Raw genomic sequence first — 17,676 nt, 5'->3', positions numbered from 1 at the left:
TGTCCCTCAGTTTCTCTTTCTTCCTCTCTAAATTTTGGAGGTTGAGATGCCATAAAGTCGGGAGACTGAAGAGTAAAGTGGTGGAAATCCCTGCCTAGAGCCTGGTACTGGGGACAATTATATCCTTTGGATGGACCTGGCTCCTGCACTGTAGGCAGTGACCACCGCTGTGTGTCTAGCTTTTCACTGAGGCCGGTGTGTCTGTCTTTTCTCAGACTATGAAGAGTGCAAAGACCTCCTAAAATCTATGCTGTGGGATGAGCTTCAGTTGAAGGAGGAGAAGCTTGCAGAGCAGCTCGGGCAAGCTGAGGAGCTCAGGTGAGGGGGCCCTATGCAGGCAGGTGGGCAGGTGTGTAAATCTCTGATGTACAGCCACTCCTCTGGGTGAAGTAAGAGCTAACCTGGGTCTGGGGAAGGGCAGGAATTGCCATGGCAGGCTTACAACACACAAAGATTTACGAAACAGAGAACAAGGATAATAATAAGTTAAGGGTTGTAGTTCTCAGAGCCTTGATTTCTCTTTTTGAAAGAAGTAATTGTTGAGGTGAGATTTGCATAATACAAAATTAACTAAAGGAGTGGGAACCACCCAGCAGCATTGAGTGTACTCAAAATGGTGCGCCATCACCACCCCACTTACCCTTAGTCAGAATCACCTCCTGACTGACTGCGGCTTCTCATCCTTTCGGTCAATCAGTGTTGCCTTCTGGAGCCTGTCATTCTTTCCTTCTTTCATCTTTTCAACTGGCCCGTCTGCACGTGGCCTCATTTCTGTCCATGGCTTTGCATCTAGTGACTGCAAGATGCAGTATGTGTATTTTCACATGGAAATGTCCATGGCCAGAGTGAGGAACTGGAAGAATGAATGTCTTTTTGAAAGTGAATAAGGAACACACCTACTTTTGTTTAGAGAAGGGAAAGATGAATGGAACATCATCGAGGATCTTACAGGAGCCCTCTCTGGTACAGAGAAAGCCTGTAAACTATTTTTCATTCTTACTCTTGGCCACAGACATTTCTTTAAACATGTGCTGATCTTCTCCTTGGAGGTCCCCTTGAGGACATTGTCTCAGAAATCTCTGTAGCAATATTCGAACTGATCACTCACTCCTTTCCACTGTTCAATTTTCTCTACTATGTCACCTTAGGCAATATAAAGTCCTGGTTCAGTCTCAGGAACGAGAGCTGAGCCAGTTAAGGGAGAAGTTCCAGGAAGGGAGAGATGCCTCCTGCGCATTGAATCAGCATCTCCAGGCCCTCCTCACTCTGGATGAGCCGCCCAACTCCCAGGGGCGGGACCTCCGAGAACAGCTGGCCGAAGGCTGTAGGCTGGCACAGCACCTCGTCCGAAAGCTCACCCCAGGTAAGGTTTTTATAGGATCTGATGACCGAAAACCCCAGGCTTAGGAGAGACTCCCGACCTCCATACTTTCACAATGACAGTTGTATCGGTGGTGTTTTTTCCCACTAAACATATGTGGCCCTTCCAGGACTTCCTGGGTGAGATCAGAGATGAGAAACCCATGGAGTTGGAGGTCACAGTATTGCAAATGTCCCTCCTTCCTTGCTGGAGATGGTCTTTGGAGCCAGAGGCAGCATCTCTCTAGTTGTAGAGGAGAGGAAGGAGGCTGTGACAGGAGGGTTCTTGTTAGAGTGAAAAGAGCTGTGGACTTAGAATGAAGGTTCCCAGGCTGTCTCTTTGGCAATGTTCTTAGTAACTGTCGGTGAGTGAGTGATTTCTCTTTCTTGAGTTTCTCTCTCTCCATCAGAAAAGGCAGGCATGTTGTCTCTTGCAAGGCTGTGAAGCATCTCAATGTGGGAAGAGTTAGGACTGCTTTTGAAAATGAGATAAAGCCCCTCGGCATGTGGTGTTGGAGAAGGCACTTGATGTGGGGGCATTTCGTGGTAGGAAGTGCTTCTGACTGGAGCACTCCCCATGGAGAGCATGTCCCTGAATAACACAGCAGAAGCCACATGGAAGGCCTGTGAAGTCTCCTGATGCATAGACGACTGTGGGGCCGGTTTGTCCTCTCCTAAGAGAAAGAATTAGGTTTGAAATGTGAACTATGACGGGACACCAAGCCTGTGCCTGGGAATCAGATTTGTGGTGGGATGATGGAGACAGCTGCAAAGTCCCGAGGGAGGCTGCACAAGTCCCCAGTGATATGGGGAGCAAAGGGTCTTTTCAATATTTGGTCACATCTTGATGGTGGCCCTCCAGATCAGAAATGCATTGCCTGATGGATCAGAAAACCATGCCAGGGCATTTTGTTAAAGATAAAACATGAGAGCTTTCAATTGAACGGTGACCCATGCCTAGATGTCCATGTCTGTGTGCACAATGGGCTGACTGTGCCTGCAGAATGTGAAGTGGGAAATATCTGAATGAACACTTCTGTATTTACAGAAAACGGTGAAGATGAGGATGAAGATGTGAACGTTGAGGAAACTGAGAAAGTACAGGAATCATGTGCCCCCAGGTAACACTGAGAAATCAGGAGCAAGTAATGGGTTTTAACATAGGAAAAAGATCTAGGAGGCACACCCTGTCTGGCATCTAGGATGGGCCAAAAGCCTGCATTCCTTTGGCCACAGTATGTGAAATTCAACCCAGCTTAGACACAGGGTGTGGCAGCTGTTGTGTTTCTCTGTGTGTGGTGAGTGTCATATCTGTACCGAACAGGGATAGCTGAGTCTTCATCTTTCTCAGCTCCTGTCTCTCCAGTGAAATGAACACCGGTTGGTCTCTTCCTCTCTGTCTCCCATGGCTGCCATGCTCTGTTGCAGAGAGAAGACGATTGCCTATTCCCTCTTAAAGGGAACCTCCTGTTTGCTTTCTGTGACCACTGTCTTAATGCCTTCTGTCAAAACCAGCTAGGTCTCCCTGGGGTCCGATCCCTCTGTGTTTAATCTTCTGACATCTCTCTCCCACCTGGCTCATCAGGGAGGTGCAGAAGGCTGAAGAGAAGGAAGAACCTGAGGACTCACTGGAGGAATATTCCATCGCTTGTTCAAATAGCCTCGGTCCTTGTGAGTCCCACCAGCCTCACAGCAACACCAAAATCACATTTGAGGAAGACCAAGTCAACTCACGTCTCATTGACTCATTCTCTCATGATGAATGGGAGGATGCTGTATCCATTATCCCAGGTAGCCTCTATTTTCCTTGTGTCTCATTCCTCTTTCTGTGCTGAGGAAGTATAACCCCGAAGACAGACTCTATACACACAAATTGGTTTACATAAAAATCTGCGATGGGATTCTAAACCCAGATATCAGGGAGGTTTTCTGTCCTTCTCAGCTCATGTCATGCCTTTGTCTCCCGGTCCCCAGTGTGAAGTTACTGGACCCCAGGCAAGTGTGACAACCTCATAGTCACCTGAGTACAGGAGTTGCATGGGAAGTAACTGTGAGGCTTCCTAGCTTCGATTCAGTATCTCTTGTCACCTGTGATTAAGTCATGTGTCCCTGAACAATGTCCATGGAGTTTCTATGCCTTTTGAAGGAGACTGGCAGCCTTGCCTTTGTTTTTGGATATATTGCTCCCCAGGCTTCACTACTCTCAGCTTTAATCTTGATCTCTTTTAAGTCAGCTTGGTTAGCTGCACAGTCCCATTGAAATGTGGACGGAAACTTTTCATGTTTAGTTTGCTGATACAGTTCCATAAAGCAAGGCTGGACACTGGTTCTCCACTCCATCAATGCAATAGCTGATCCGATGTTTCTTTGTCGCATCATAGATTGTTGTTGTTGGTGGCGGTGGTGGTTTTTTTTTGGCGATGGAGTCTTGCTCAACCACGGTGGAGTGCAGTGGCACCATCTTGGCTTGCTGCAACCTCCGCCTCCCAGATTCAAGTGATTCCCCTGCCTCAGCATCTTGAGTAGCTGGTACCACAGGTACACACAACCACATCTGGCTAATTTTTGTATTTTTCGTAGAGATGGGGTTTCCCCATATTGGCCAGGTTCATCTTGAACTCATGACCTCAAATGATTCACCTGCCTTGGCCTCCCGAATCACAGATTCTTTTTAAAGCAAGAGTTGTTAGAATGCGTCTATCAGTTGAGTTTCATGTACAGATGCCTCTGAACATTTAATGTCCATGGTACCTGATGATATAAGTCAGTATTGCAGCAACACTCCTAGAAAATTGTTCGACTAATTTTTGGAGATTTTGGGGGGAAAATTTTATTTTCTTTGCATAGACGCAGGCAGGGAATATGGCATTATAGTCTACCCACAGAGGGAAATTTTGGCCTGTGGGACTGGAAAGCAGGGTCATCTACTTCTCACCAGACTTAATCTAGACCACCCTAGAATATTCATGTCAGAATCCATGTTCTTGCCCTGAGAATAGTTGGGTCCTTGTGCTATGACTGGACAGTGATTTGGTCATATGTGAAGTGTGAATTGCTTAATGTGACCTGCTTCTCTGAATGTATTTACAGAAAATGAAAGTGATCATGAAGAAGAGGAAGAAAAAGGGCCAGTGTCTCCCAGGTAATGCTGTGGAATTGTGAGCTGTGAATTCAGTAGTGACAGCTGGAGATTGTAGATTTCGGGAAAATGAGGAAGCGATGAATAGACCTCTTTCTTTCATTCACTCAGCTACAAATTGTCCTTATTAACAATGTTGTGCATGATTTGTGGCACTTGTATTGGTTTTAATTTCATAGTCCTCTGAAGATAAGTACTTGCAATCAGTTGAGCCAGGTGAACTAGCCAAAGAGGGATATCTTGTTCATCTTTTCAAAAAACCAGCTCCTGGATTCATTGAGTTTTTTTTTTTTTTTTGAGATGGAGTCTCGCCCTATCACCCAGACTGGAGTGCAGTGGCCGGATCTCAGCTCACTGCAAGCTCTGCCTCCTGGGTTTACACCATTCTCCTGCCTCAGCCTCCCGAGTAGCTGGAACTACAGGCGCCCGCCACCTCTCCCAGCTAGTTCTTTATATTTTTTAGTAGAGACCGGGTTTCACCGTGTTAGCCAGGATGGTCTCGATCTCCTGACCTCATGATCTGCCCGTCTCGGCCTCCCAAAGTGCTGGGATTACAGGCTTGAGCCACCATGCCTGGCCCATTGATTTTTTTGAAGGATTTTTTGTGTCTCTGTCTCTTTCAGTTCTGCTCTGATCTTACTTATTTCTTGCCTTGTGCTAGCTTTTGAATTTGTTTGCTCTTGCTTCTCTAGTTGTTTTAATTGCGATTTTAGGGTGTTGATTTTAGATCTTTCCTTTCTCTTGTGGGCATTTAGTGCTAGAAATTTCCCTCTCCATACTGCTTTAAATGTGTCCCAGAGATTCTGGTATGTTGTGTCGTTGTTCTCAATGGTTTCAAAGAACATCTTTATTTCTGCCTTCATTTCATTATTTACCCAGTAGTCATTCAGGAGCAGGTTGTTCAGTTTCCATGCAGTTGTTCAGTTTTGAGTGGGTTTCTTAATCCTGAGCTCTAATTTGATTGCACTGTGTTCTGAGAGACAGTTTGTTGTGATTTCTGTTGTTTTACATTTGCTGAGGAGTGCTTGACTTCCAACTATGTGGTCAATTTTGGAATAAGTGTGATGCGATGCTGAGAAGAATGTATATTCCGTTGATTTTGGGTGGAGAGTTCTGTAGATGTCTGTTAGGTCTGCTTGGTGCAGAGCTGAGTTTGCGTTCTGGATATCCTTGTTAGCATTCTGTCTCATTGATGTGTGTAATATTGACAGTGGGGTGTTAAAGTGTCCCATTATTGTTGTCTGGGAGTCTAAGTGTCTTTTGAGGTCTCTCAGGAGTTGCTTTATGAATCTAGGTGCTCCTGTATTGGGTGCATATATCTTTAGGATAGTTAGCTCTTCTTGTCGAATCGATCCCTTTACCATATAATGGTCTTCTTTGTCTCTTTGGATCTTTGATGGTTTAAAGTCTGTTTTGTCAGAGACTAGGATTGCAACCCCTGCTTTTTTTGCTTTCCATTTGCTTGGTAGGTGTTCCTCCATCCCTTCATTTTGAGCCTATGTGTGTCTCTGCATGTGAGATGCATCTCCTGAACACAGCACACTGATGGGTCTTGACTCTTTATTCCATTTTCCAGTCTGTGTCTTTTAATTGGGGCATTTAGCCCATTGACATTGAAGGTGAATATTGTCATGTGTGAATCTGATCCTGTCATTAAGATGTTAGCTGGTTATTTTGCCTGTTAGTTGATGCAGTTTCTTCCTAGCATCGATGGTCTTTACAATTTGACATGTTTTTGCAGTGGCTGGTACTGGTTATTCCTTTCCGTGTTTAGTGCTTCCTTCAGGAGCTCTTGTAAGGCAGGCCTGGTGGTGACAAAATCTCTCAGCATTTGATTGTGTGTGAAGGATTTGATTTCTCTTTCACTTATGAAGCTTAGGTTGGGTGGATATGAGATTCCGGGTTGAAAATTCATTTCTTTAAGAATGTTAAGTATTGGCCCCCACTCTCTTCTGGCTTGTAGAGTTTGTGCAGACAGATGTGCTGTTAATCTGATGGGCTCCCCTTTGTGGGTAACCCGACCTTTCTCTCTGGCTCCCCTTACCATTTTTTCCTTCATTTCCACCTTGGTAAATCTGACAATTATGTTTCTTGGGGTTGCTCTTCTCGAGGAGTATCTTTATGTGGTGTTCTCTGTATTTCCTGAATTTGAAAGTTGGCCTGCCTTGCTAGGTTGGGGAAGTTCTCCCGGGTAATATCCTGAAGAGTGTTTTCCAGCTTGGTTCCATTCTCCCCATCACTTTCAGGTACACCAATCAAATGTAGATTTGTTCTTTTCACGTAGTCCCATATTGCTCGGCAGCTTTGTTTGTTTCTTTTTACTCTTTTTTCTCTAAACTTTTCTTCTCACTTCATTTCCTTAATTTGATCTTCAATCACTGATACCCTTTCTTCCACTTGATCGAATCAGCTACTGAAGCTTGTGCACGTATCATGTAGTTCTCATGCCATGGTTTTCAGCTCCATCAGGTCATTTAAGGTCTTCTCTACACTGTTTATTGTAGTTAGCCATTCGTCTAATCTTTTTTCAAGGTTTGTAGCTTCCTTGCGATGTTTTCGCACATCCTCCTTTAACTCGGAGAAGTTTGTTATTACCAGCTTTCTGAAGCCTACTTCAGTCATCTCGTCAAAGTCATTCTCTGCCCTTTTTTGTTCCGTTGCTGGCGAGGATCTCTGATCCTTGGGAGGAGAAGGGGCGCTGTGGTTTTTAAAATTTTCAGCTTTTCTGCTCCGGTTTCTCCACCTCTTTGTGGTTTTCTCTCCCTTTGGTCTTTGATGCTGGTGACCTAGAGATGGGGTTTTGGAGTGGATGTCCTTTTTGTTGAAGTGGATGCTATTCCTTTCTGTTTGTTAGTTTTCTTGTTAACAGTGAGGTCCCTCAGCTGCAGGTCTGGTGGAGTTTGCTGGAGGTCCACTCCAGACCCTCAAACAGGGATTTCTTGGTGTCGCCTGTTCTCTCCCCTGCGTTTAAATCCAGGGAGAGAATGTACGTATGCTTTCTGCTTATGTTTTGTTAGTATGTTTTCCAGTATTTGTGCAAGAAAAGAAACTGAAAAAACATATTCTATCAAAATATTGGGAAAATGGGGCCCTTAGCACACAAGATCTGTGTCTGCACTGCCTCAAGAGCTCTGTTCACTTGAATGCTGTAAGGAAAATTCAACGCAATTTATGCAAAGTAGTTGAAATCTTGTGTTAGTGTCTGTGCTGCAAGTCATGAGGGTAGTTTACAGGGAGAGTCGGGGTGCCCTACATTGGCTCATCTGTGGCAAGTGTACTGAGCACGTGCTGCCCACTTTTTTGTCATTCCCCAGGGCAGTCACCCTCTGCCCTGCATTTAGAAGGATACTTTTATTTCTGTTGAAGGAAAACTGGCTTTGGTTTCTGCGACCACTCCATTCTGCCTCCCATCAGATCATCTGGGAGGTTTTGCTGTCTAATCTCTGTCGGTTAAATCTTCTGTCATCCCTGTCCTGCCTGTGTCATCAGGAATCTGCAGGAGTCTGAAGAGGAGGAAGCTCTCCAGGAATCCTGGGATGAAGGTTATTCGACTCCCTCAATTCCTCCTGACATGTCTGCCTCATACCAGTCTTACAGCAGCACCTTTCACTCATTAGAGGAACAACAAGTGGACTTGGCTCTTGACGTGGGCAGTGAGTACTCCATTGTGAAGGTGATAAAGCTCCAGTTCATGTCCCAAGTAGACCCCGTAATCTTGGGGCTTTCCGCCCCTGGTTGGGCTGAGAGTTGCCATCACTGTGGGTTTAACCTATATATCAATGTAGATTTCAATCACTCTGGAGTCGAGTCTGAAGTACAGGCATGGCGTGGTTCAGTGAGCTGTAATATCTTCCTAGTCTCAGGCCATGCCAGTGCCACCCTAGACTGACTGTCAGGACATGGAACTCAAGGCAGGTGTGGCAAACTCACACCAAGCCATGCAGCACATGCCCAGGTGTTGTCTGTCAGATCAGTTCATGTGAATTAAATGTGTCTTGTCAGCTACAAAGTTCCTCATGAGTTTTGTTCCCAAAGCATGTCTGTGCGGTTCTTTACCTGCCCGAGGCCAGTGTCACCCTTGTCTGCCTCTGAATCGGAGATGTGACCCAGGTTTCAGTGAATTTATCCCCATTTTCTGTGTCTTCTCAGTTGGCTTGTTTTAGCTCATCTGTCCATCGTCTTGCTGGTGTGTTTTCTAGATAAATGACTGACTTTTCACCCACAAAAGCCATAATAGCTGATGCTTCTGTGTCGAACCAAGTCTCGTTGTAACAAGAGCTGGAATATTACACCCCTACATGAAATCTCAGTGTCCACAATCTCATAAACTATCAAATCCTGGGTATTTGATGTGAGAAACCTGAATATTGCAGTATCTCTCCTACGAGGTGTTAGAAGTATTTGCCTAGAATCTACTGGGAAAGTCATTGCTCATTTGTGTACACAAACCTAGGACAGATCACATTGGGAAGATAACATTCCAAAACAGGAGAATTTTGCCCAAGGCTCATGAAAGGAACCAAGTCAGTTCTCTCAAGACTTGACCTCATGCCTCTGGTTATGTTTCTCTCAAAGTCTTCTGTTCCCACACTGAGAAGACTGATGTCCCTGTGTTAGGATTGGACAGAGGAATGTTTCTGTGTGCAAGGAAGAACTGCTTCATGTAAGAGGCCCCATCTGAATTTATTTGCAGGACATTGGTGTGATGAAGTGAAAAAGGAGGACCAAGAGGCCACAGGTCCCAGGTGAGTCTGAGAAATTGTGGACAGTTCATTTGCTGTTGACACCTAGAGACGCCAAGTGCAGGGAAAACAGTACATGCTGAAAAGAGTGACTTTGCCTTAGCAGACAAGTCTGAATTATGCCCACTAATATTGCTTTTGGTTTTCATTACAGTAAATATTTAGGTTTCCATTTTTTCCTACCCTTATCATTTACTAACCTACTGAAGGTTGACCATGCCTCAAAAGCTGTATTCTCATGGTGACTGCAGGGAAACTTGAGCACATTTTATGCAAAATTATTGAGCCCACTGTTTTCATGATCACTGTTCATTGTTCGTCCTGAGGGCACAAATACAAAGTGTCCTTTGACTGCCTCATCAGTGTGTCACCTGGCCGATTCACTGAGCTCTTGCTCTCTCTATCTCTCTCTCTGTGTGTGTGTGTGTGTGTGTGTGTGTGTGTGTGTGTGTGTGTGTGTGTGTTTCTTTCTCTTTCATCCTTTTCTACCTGGCCCTGATTGTGCCAACATTAAGGCAATAATCTGTTACCTCATTAATAGAGCTGTCCTTTTTCTTTCCAAACACTTCCTTATGTTACCTATGAAATCTAGCTGGGGCTGTGTGGTTTCTGATTCCCCCTGGCTTATTCTTTACTTTTCCTACTTTTCCAGGCTCAACAGGGAACTGCTGGATGAGAAAGAGCCTGAAGTCTTGCAGGACTCACTGGATAGATTTTATTCAACTCCTTGCGGGTATCTTGAACTGCCTGACTTATGCCAGCCCTACAGAAATGCCTTCTGTTCGTTGGAAGAAGAGCACTTTGGCTTGGCTCTTGACATGGACAGTGAGTTCCTTACTATGAAGGTGATAAGGCTCCACCTGGTCTTCCCGATAGGGGTGATATTCCTGTTCCAACTGGCCCTTCCTGATCCGAACGATGTCATTGCTGCTGGCAGGACCAATGGACACATATAGGTTGTAATGCAACTGTAGTTTCAGTTGGAAGCCCAGATATGAAATGGGTCAGTGAGCATGGCTCTATTCCTAGTCTCCAGTCATGCCTGTGGCAACCTGAACCCACTCTCAGCACATTGGACCGAGGCAGATGTAAAAAATTCACAGAACTATGATTCGGACTCAACGTTTGTAGATTTCCTCCTTTATTCTAATTTCAGTGTCTTGCGACCATGAACGAGTTGGGAATTTGATGAGACAGGGCTGAATACAGCAGTTTTCCTCCTAGAAATCATCTGGGGCATTTTCTTTGAATTGATGGGAACAATAAGGCATAACTGTTTGCACAAACTTGGGATAAATGATTTTGGGATAACTGTCTACCAGAATAGGGACATTTGACCCTTGGTTCTGAGATGTAAATCACAGAATCTCTATCATGACCGGCTTTGAGGCCTCCTGCAGTGTATCTCTCACATTATCCTATTCTCATGCTGAGGAGCCTGTGGTCCCTGTGTGGGGATTAGAGAGTGGACTGTTATGGGTGTAGGTGAATTGGCTTATTTTGCCTGTCCCTGTCTGATTTTATTGCAGGAATTACAAAGGAAGAAGAGGAAGAAGACCAAGGCCCACCATGCCCTAGGTAACTCTGAGCAATTGACAACAGCTAATTCTGTGTTGACACCTGGAGACTCCTGGTTCGGGGAAAACAGAGCGGGCCGACATTATTGATTACATCTTTTCAACCAAGCCTGAATTATTCCTACTAACATTGCTATTGGTTTTTGTAGCTTTACATATTTAGGTTCCCATTTCTTCCTCCCCTTATCATTTACTAACCTACTGTAGGTGGACCATACTTCAAAAGCTCTATTCTCATGGTGACTACATGGAAACTTGAGCACATTTGATGGAAAATTATTGATCACAGCCTTTTCATGATCACTGTATGCTGTGTGTCCTGAGGGCACTAACTCAGAGTGTCCTGTTACTCCCTCATCAGTGTGTCACCTGGACAACTCACCAAGCACTCTCTGTTTCTCTCTGTCTCTCCCTCTGCCTCTGTTCTCTGTCTGTCTTTCTCTTTCATCCTTTTCCGTTTGGCCCTGTTCTGTCCCAACATGAAGGCAATAATTTGTTACCTCATTCATGGATCTATCATTTTTCTTTCTTGACCACTTCCTTGTGCTACCCATGAAATCTAGTTGGGGCTCTGTTGTCTCTGATTTCTCCTGACTTATTCTTTACTTTTTCTACTTTTCCAGGCTCAGCAGAGAGCTGCTGGAGGTAGTAGAGCCTGAAGTCTTGCAGGACTCACTGGATAGATATTACTCGACTCCTTACAGTTATCTTGAGCTTCCCGATTCATGCCATCCCCAGGGAAGTTCCCTTTACTCATTGGAGGAACAACACATTGGCTTTTCTCTTGGCGTAGATGGTGAGTACCTTTCTCTGAAGCTGATAAGGATCCAATGAGTGTTCCGTATAGAGATCATATCCTGTTCCAAGTGGCCATTACTGAGCTGAGAGATGTCACTGCTGCAGTGAGGACCTATAGGCACATGTAGGTTCAATGAAACTCTAGTTCCACCTGGAAGCCCAGACATGGGATGGGTCAGTGAGCATGGCTCTCTTCCTAGTCTGAGGCCATGCCTGTGGTGCTGATTCTACTCTCAAGACATTGGACCTGGGCCGATGTGACAAATTCAGAGAACTATGATTTTGACTCAAGGGTTTCCAGATTTCCTTTCTCACTCTAATTTCAGTGTCTAAAATCCTCACAACCATGAAGAATCTGAGGATTTGATGAGACAGGGCTGAATATTGCAGTTTTTCTCCTAGAAATCACTTGAGGGTATTTGCTTTAAATTGATTGGAAAAATATGGCATAACCATTTGCACAAACTTGGGACAAATGATATTGGGATAACGATCTACCAGAAAAGGGACATTTTACCCTTAGTTTCTGGGACAAAAACCAAGGAATCTCTATCATGACCAGCCTTCAGGCCTTCTGAAATATATCTCCACAGTGTCTTATTCTTATGCTGAGGAGCCTGAGGTCCCTGTGTAAGGATTAGACAGTGGATTGTTATGTGTGTAGGAGAATCAGCTTCATGTGTCTGAATTTATTGCAGAAATTGAAAAGTACCAAGAAGGGGAAGAAGATCAAAACCCACCATGCCCCAGGTAACTTTCAGCAATTGTGGACGCTTAATTCTTTCTTAATACCTGGAGACGACAGATCCAGGGGAAAGCAGTGTGTTTGGTTTCATGTTTTCAACGAAAGCTGAATTACTCCTACTGACATTGCTGTTGCTTTTCATTGCAGTAGAGGTTTAGGTTTCCATTTCTTCCTCCCCTTATCATTGACTAACGTACCATAGGTTGACCATACCTCAAAAGCTGTACTCTCATGGCGACTGCATCGAATTTTAATCACATTTTATGGAAAACTATTAAACTCACTCTTCATAATCACTGTTTGCTGTGTGTCATCTGGGCACTAACTCAGAGTGTCCTTTTACTCCCTTATCAGTCTGTCACCTGGCCAGTTCACTCAGCTCGCCCTCTCTCTCTCTCTCTCTCTCTCTCTCTCTCTCTCTCTCTGTCTTTCTCTTTCATTGTTTTCTACCTGGCCCTGTTCTATCCCAACATAAAGGCAACAATGGTTTACCTCATTAAAAAGATGTATCCTTTTCCTTTTTTAACCACTTCCCTATGTGACCCCTGAAATCTAGTTGGGGCTCTGCGGTGTCTGATTTCCCCTGGCTGCTTCTTTAGTTTCATCTCCTTTTCCAGGCTCAACGGGGTGCTGATGGAAGCAGGAGAGCCTGAAGTCTTGCAGGACTCACCGAATGGATGTTATTGGACTCCTTCAAGTTACTTTCAACTACCTGACTCATTCCAGCACTACACAAGTGGCTTTTACTCACTTGAGGAACAGCACGTCAGCTTGGCCCTTGACGTGGACAATGGGTTTTTTACTTTGACGATGATAAGGTTCCACCTGGGCTTCCAGATGGGAGTCCTATTCCCACACTAAGCAGCCCTTCCTAAGCTGAGAGATGTCATTGCCGCAGGCAGGACTTACAGGCACATGTAGGTTTGAATGAAACTGTAGTTCCGTTTGGAATCCCAGACATAGGATAGGAAAGTGGGCAGTACTCTATTCCATTCTCAGACCATGCAGTGGCAACCTGTGCTCAGTCTGACGACACTGGACCCAAGTTAGGTGTGACACGTTCACATAACTCTGCAGCACATGCCGGGAGTGAATGTGAGATACTCTGATTTGAACCAGGTATCTCTGGGTAGCTACAAAGTTCCTCAGGGATTTCATTTTACGCGCATGTCTCTGAGCTTCTATGCCTGCTCAAGGTCAGTGTCATCTTTGTGTTTAAGTCATCCAAAGGTGTTACCCTGGTTTCAATGAACCTCCCCCCATTCTTTGTATCTTCAGTGTTGGTTTGTTTTAGCTGATCCATGTGTAACACAGGAGGGATCCTTGGCTGAGGACTGTATTTCAGAACCACTGACTGCTCTTGACAATTGTTAACCCACTAGGCACCTTTGGTTAGAGAAGCCACAGTCCTTCAGCCTCCAATTGCTATCAATACTTAGGAAGACCACAGCTAGATGGACAAACAGCGTGGAGAGCCCTTAGCCTGGCTCCTCTCAATTCCATCCTGTAAAGAACAGGAGCCAGGAGCCGCTGGCAGGAGACAGCATGTCACCCGGGACTCTGCCGGTGCAGAATATGAACAATGCCATGTTCTTGCAGAAAACGCTTAGCCTGAGTTTCATAGGAGGTAATCACCGGACAACTGCAGAATGTAGAACACTGAGCAGGACGACTGGCCTGTCTCCTTCACACAGTCCATGTCACCACGAATCTCACAACAAAAAGGAGAAGAGATATTTTGGGTTCAAAGAAAGTAAAAAGGTACTGTAGCTACATTTCTTTATTTTGAACCCCAAATATTTCCTCATCTTTTTGTTGTTGTCATTGATTGTGGTGACATGGACTCGTTTGTAGAGGACAGGTCAGCTGTCTGGCTCAATGATCTACATTCTGAAGTTGTCTGAAAATGTCTTCATGATTCAATTCAGCCTAAACGTTTTGCCAGGAACACTGCAGAGTCAATACTGTGACTTTCCAACCTCAGCCTGTCTATCTGCGGGCATAGAAGGTCTAGTTTGTCCATCACCATTATCATGATATCAGGACTGGTTACTTGGTTAAGGAGGGGTCTAGGAGATCTGTTGCTTTTAGAGACACCTTACTTATAATGAAGTATTTGAGAAAGTGGTTTTTAAAAGTATAAACGTCATGTATTCCAATCATCATCCTCTAAACACTTCATCGTTTATTAATCATCCCTGCCTGTGTCTATTATTATATCCATATCTCTACACTGGAAATTTTCTGTCTCAATTTTTACTCTGCCTCTGTTTTGGCTAGTGTCTGCTGTTGAAAAAAAAACCATTCTCTGCCTGAGTTTTAATTTTTGTCCAAAGTTATTTTACCCTATACAATTAAAAACTTTTGCCTATCGCTCTGGACTGTTGGATTGCTTTTTACATTCAGTGTTAGAATCTTTTATTATGCTGATTGGTTTTGGTGGGTTCTGATACAAATTAATAAAAAAATTTTCATTTCCCTGTTTATTTTCTTATCTCTTCCACATTGTAGACTATGTTTATCATATGTAGCAGAATATATTTACTACATTTCTTGATTCTAATTATTTTATTCTTTGTGAGCGTGTGTGTGTGTGTGTGTGCCTTTGGCATTTAGGAAGGGTTGCATAGCTCCTGTTTAATATTGCACTAAAAATGTTTTTGATAGTTTTCCCCCCTTTGAACTAGACACACTTCTAATATTTGTTTTATATGTTTTAAATTATGACTTTCAACCTCAAAGATTTCCATAAGACAGCAAATTACATATGCGTTATCTTTTTTCTACCTCCCTTACCTGCCACTTCTCTTTTTTTTTTTCTTTGTATTTTTTAGTAGAGACAGGGTTTCACCGTGTTAGCCAGGATGGTCTCGATCTCCTGACCTTGTAATCAGGCCGCCTCAGCCACCCAAAGTGCTGGGATTACAGGTGTGAGCCACCGCGCCCGGCCTGCCACTTCTCATAATAGTATTTGAACCTAAACATACACCAGTGACATTCTGTGATTGTCATCTTGGCCCCACCTTGGTTTTTGGTTAGATCCACAATTAAATATATTAATACTCATGAGCTATTCAAAAGTGAATGTCACAGTCATCACTTGCTGAGTGGCACTCATCCTTAACAGAGTCCTCCTGAGGGAATCAGGTCTCGCTGAGCTTAGCATGTTTAATAATCTTTTCTCATGGTCTTGCATGGATCGCATGACTGGATATAAGGTACTCGCCCAAAATGATTTTTCTTGAGTTTTTAGGAGATACTGTCTTCCCTGGGGGACATACACGGTGTATGTTCTCATTGTGGGATTCAATTTTGTTCTACCAGGACCTCTGATTTCTGCCAGTTACTTCGTTCATGTGTTCTCTTCACCACGAGTCTCCAGAGGATGCTTCCTCTGTTCCTGCCTCCCCATCTCCCAGCAATTCTGCGTTTCCAAGATTGGCACCTCTGGTCCTCTGCACGGTGAAGCCCCTTCCTTTCAATTCCCCAGTAGCCAGTGCTCTAATCCACCAGGTCTCAGGCATGATCTGTTTCTCCACACGCTCTTTCTGAGGGTGGTTTTACCTGTGTTCTGTCATGAACAGGCGCGCCCTGCTGTTCTGGCCTCGATTTGCATAGTGTCTCCTGCTCCCTCTGCAGTTGTGTGGCTCTCAGACCCAGCTAAAGACAATCTCCTGAGGGCCACAGTGTTCCCTAGCCCAGGTGTTTAGGGCCAGGGTTACGGGTGGGAGTTTTGACTCTCTAACCCCTAGGGCTTTGACGTGTCCGTTGAGAAATTCAGCGGTCATCATCCTAGGTGGACTTGCTCTCTCCTATCCTCCTACTTCTGCTATGCTTTTCTAGTATTATAGTTTATATTTAGTTGCATAATCCATTTTGAGTTAGTTTTTGAGTGAGTATTGAGGTTCAGGTGAATTTTTTTCCTTTGGGGATATGCATGTCCAGTTGTTTCTACAAAATTTGTTGACAAGGGAGCGCCTTCTCCACTGACTCATATCTGGAGGTTTGTCAATCCATTGGCTGGTTGAGACTGGTGAGAGGACTGTCCTGGTGTTTGGACAGAGAGACAGGGCATGAAGTCGGGTGGTTCTTAAGGGAAATATTAAGGAAGGCCCATTGTTGTATGAGGCATAGGAAAGCCCCAAGCACAACTGGGGTGCCATCTACCAGCATGTTGCAGCACACTCATCTCTGCTCTCTCCACCTCTCCTGTTGCAAAAGCTTGGGTGTGCATAGACACTGGGGTCGAATGGTGTCTTTGGGCACTTTTGAGCATTGACAGCGAAGCTCCAGCATCAAATCTTAGAATATCAAGCAGCTGGGTGGATCGCCTGAGGTTAGGGGTTCACGACCAGCCTGACTAGCATGGTGAAACCCCGTCTCTACTAAATCCAAAACAAATTAGCCAGGCATGGCGGCGCATGCCTGTAATGTGAGCTACTGGGGAGGCTGAGACAGGAGAATCGCTTGTGTACCTGGGAGGCGGAGGTTGCAATGAGCTGAGATCACACAATTGCACTCCAGCCTGGGCAGGAGAGCAAAACTCCATCCCCCAAAAAATAAAGAAATAAAAATAAAAGAATATCAAGCAGCCAAAGAAGCAGGAAAACATGACACATAATGAAGAATCTAATGATCTAGTTGAAATTGACACATGTTGGAAATAGAAGAAAAGGACATTAAAAACAGTATAATTTTATTTTAATTAAGTGGAGAGGTTGAAGATTTTTTAAATATCAAATTCTCTAGATAAAAACTATGATTTACAGTCTGAAATGGAGGAAGGCACTGGATTAAACATTGCGGAAGGGAAGGTTATTGAACTAGAAGGAATAGAAGTTGAAACTAACATAAATGAAACACACAGTCACAAATGACTTGAAAACATAAAAAGACCATCAGTATAAAAACTTTAAACACCCTCTAGAGGGCTAAATGGAATCCCTGAAGGGCGTGTAGTGGAGAAGAGAGACAAAGATATTTAAAACATTGGATGGAAGATTTAGAAGCTCCATGGAAAGCATAAACTTCCAATATTACAGAAATACAAATATTCTAAGAACAAGAAACATGAAGAAAAGTTCACCAAGGAACACCTGAATCAAATCCATCAAAACCAGTGATCAAAAGGAAATCCTAAAAGTAATCAAAGGTGAAAGAACATGTTCCATACAGAGCACTGCCTAGAAGGATGGCATAAGATTTCTCATAGGAAACTTGACAAACAAGAAGTTTGCAATAAAGCACTTAGAGAAACTGTCGCCTACAATTCTACACCTGGTCAAATGATCTTTCAAATATAAACATGAGATAAAA

At 44.1% G+C, this 17,676-nt stretch overlaps 1 protein-coding gene and 1 long non-coding RNA gene across 10 annotated transcripts in view; one reads left to right on the top strand and one right to left on the bottom strand.

Annotated features, from left to right (window-relative positions):
* Window positions 1-14,733, top strand: part of LOC106995464 (NBPF family member NBPF3) — a 45,951-nt gene extending 31,218 nt beyond the window's left edge. For 5 of the 8 annotated variants that reach the window (XM_077972741.1, XM_077972736.1, XM_077972770.1 and 2 more), the window contains 12 exons: window positions 216-318; window positions 1,149-1,363; window positions 2,408-2,480; window positions 2,945-3,150; window positions 4,450-4,501; window positions 7,988-8,151; window positions 9,192-9,243; window positions 9,893-10,065; window positions 10,770-10,818; window positions 11,441-11,613; window positions 12,314-12,365; window positions 12,978-14,733. In XM_077972741.1, coding sequence (XP_077828867.1) covers window positions 216-318; window positions 1,149-1,363; window positions 2,408-2,480; window positions 2,945-3,150; window positions 4,450-4,501; window positions 7,988-8,151; window positions 9,192-9,243; window positions 9,893-10,065; window positions 10,770-10,818; window positions 11,441-11,613; window positions 12,314-12,365; window positions 12,978-13,221 — 1,556 coding nt within the window. In that variant the 3' untranslated portion in view covers window positions 13,222-14,733. The remainder of the gene's footprint in view (window positions 1-215; window positions 319-1,148; window positions 1,364-2,407; window positions 2,481-2,944; window positions 3,151-4,449; window positions 4,502-7,987; window positions 8,152-9,191; window positions 9,244-9,892; window positions 10,066-10,769; window positions 10,819-11,440; window positions 11,614-12,313; window positions 12,366-12,977) is intronic. The other 3 variants (XM_077972750.1, XM_077972764.1, XM_077972744.1) reach the window with 1 other exon arrangement.
* LOC114675795 (uncharacterized) overlaps window positions 500-17,676 on the bottom strand; it is a 32,004-nt gene continuing 14,827 nt past the window's right edge. Inside the window, exon 4 of one of the 2 annotated variants that reach the window (XR_013407373.1) lies at window positions 500-2,033. This is a non-coding gene — a long non-coding RNA (uncharacterized LOC114675795). The remainder of the gene's footprint in view (window positions 2,034-17,676) is intronic. The other variant, XR_013407374.1, reaches the window with a different exon arrangement.

This window comes from Macaca mulatta, chromosome 1 (genome assembly GCF_049350105.2).
Source record: "Macaca mulatta isolate MMU2019108-1 chromosome 1, T2T-MMU8v2.0, whole genome shotgun sequence".
NCBI classification, from domain to species: Eukaryota; Metazoa; Chordata; class Mammalia; order Primates; family Cercopithecidae; genus Macaca; species Macaca mulatta.
The sequence above is the reverse complement of the archived record's forward strand: the minus strand, read 5'-3'. Positions and strand labels throughout refer to the sequence as shown.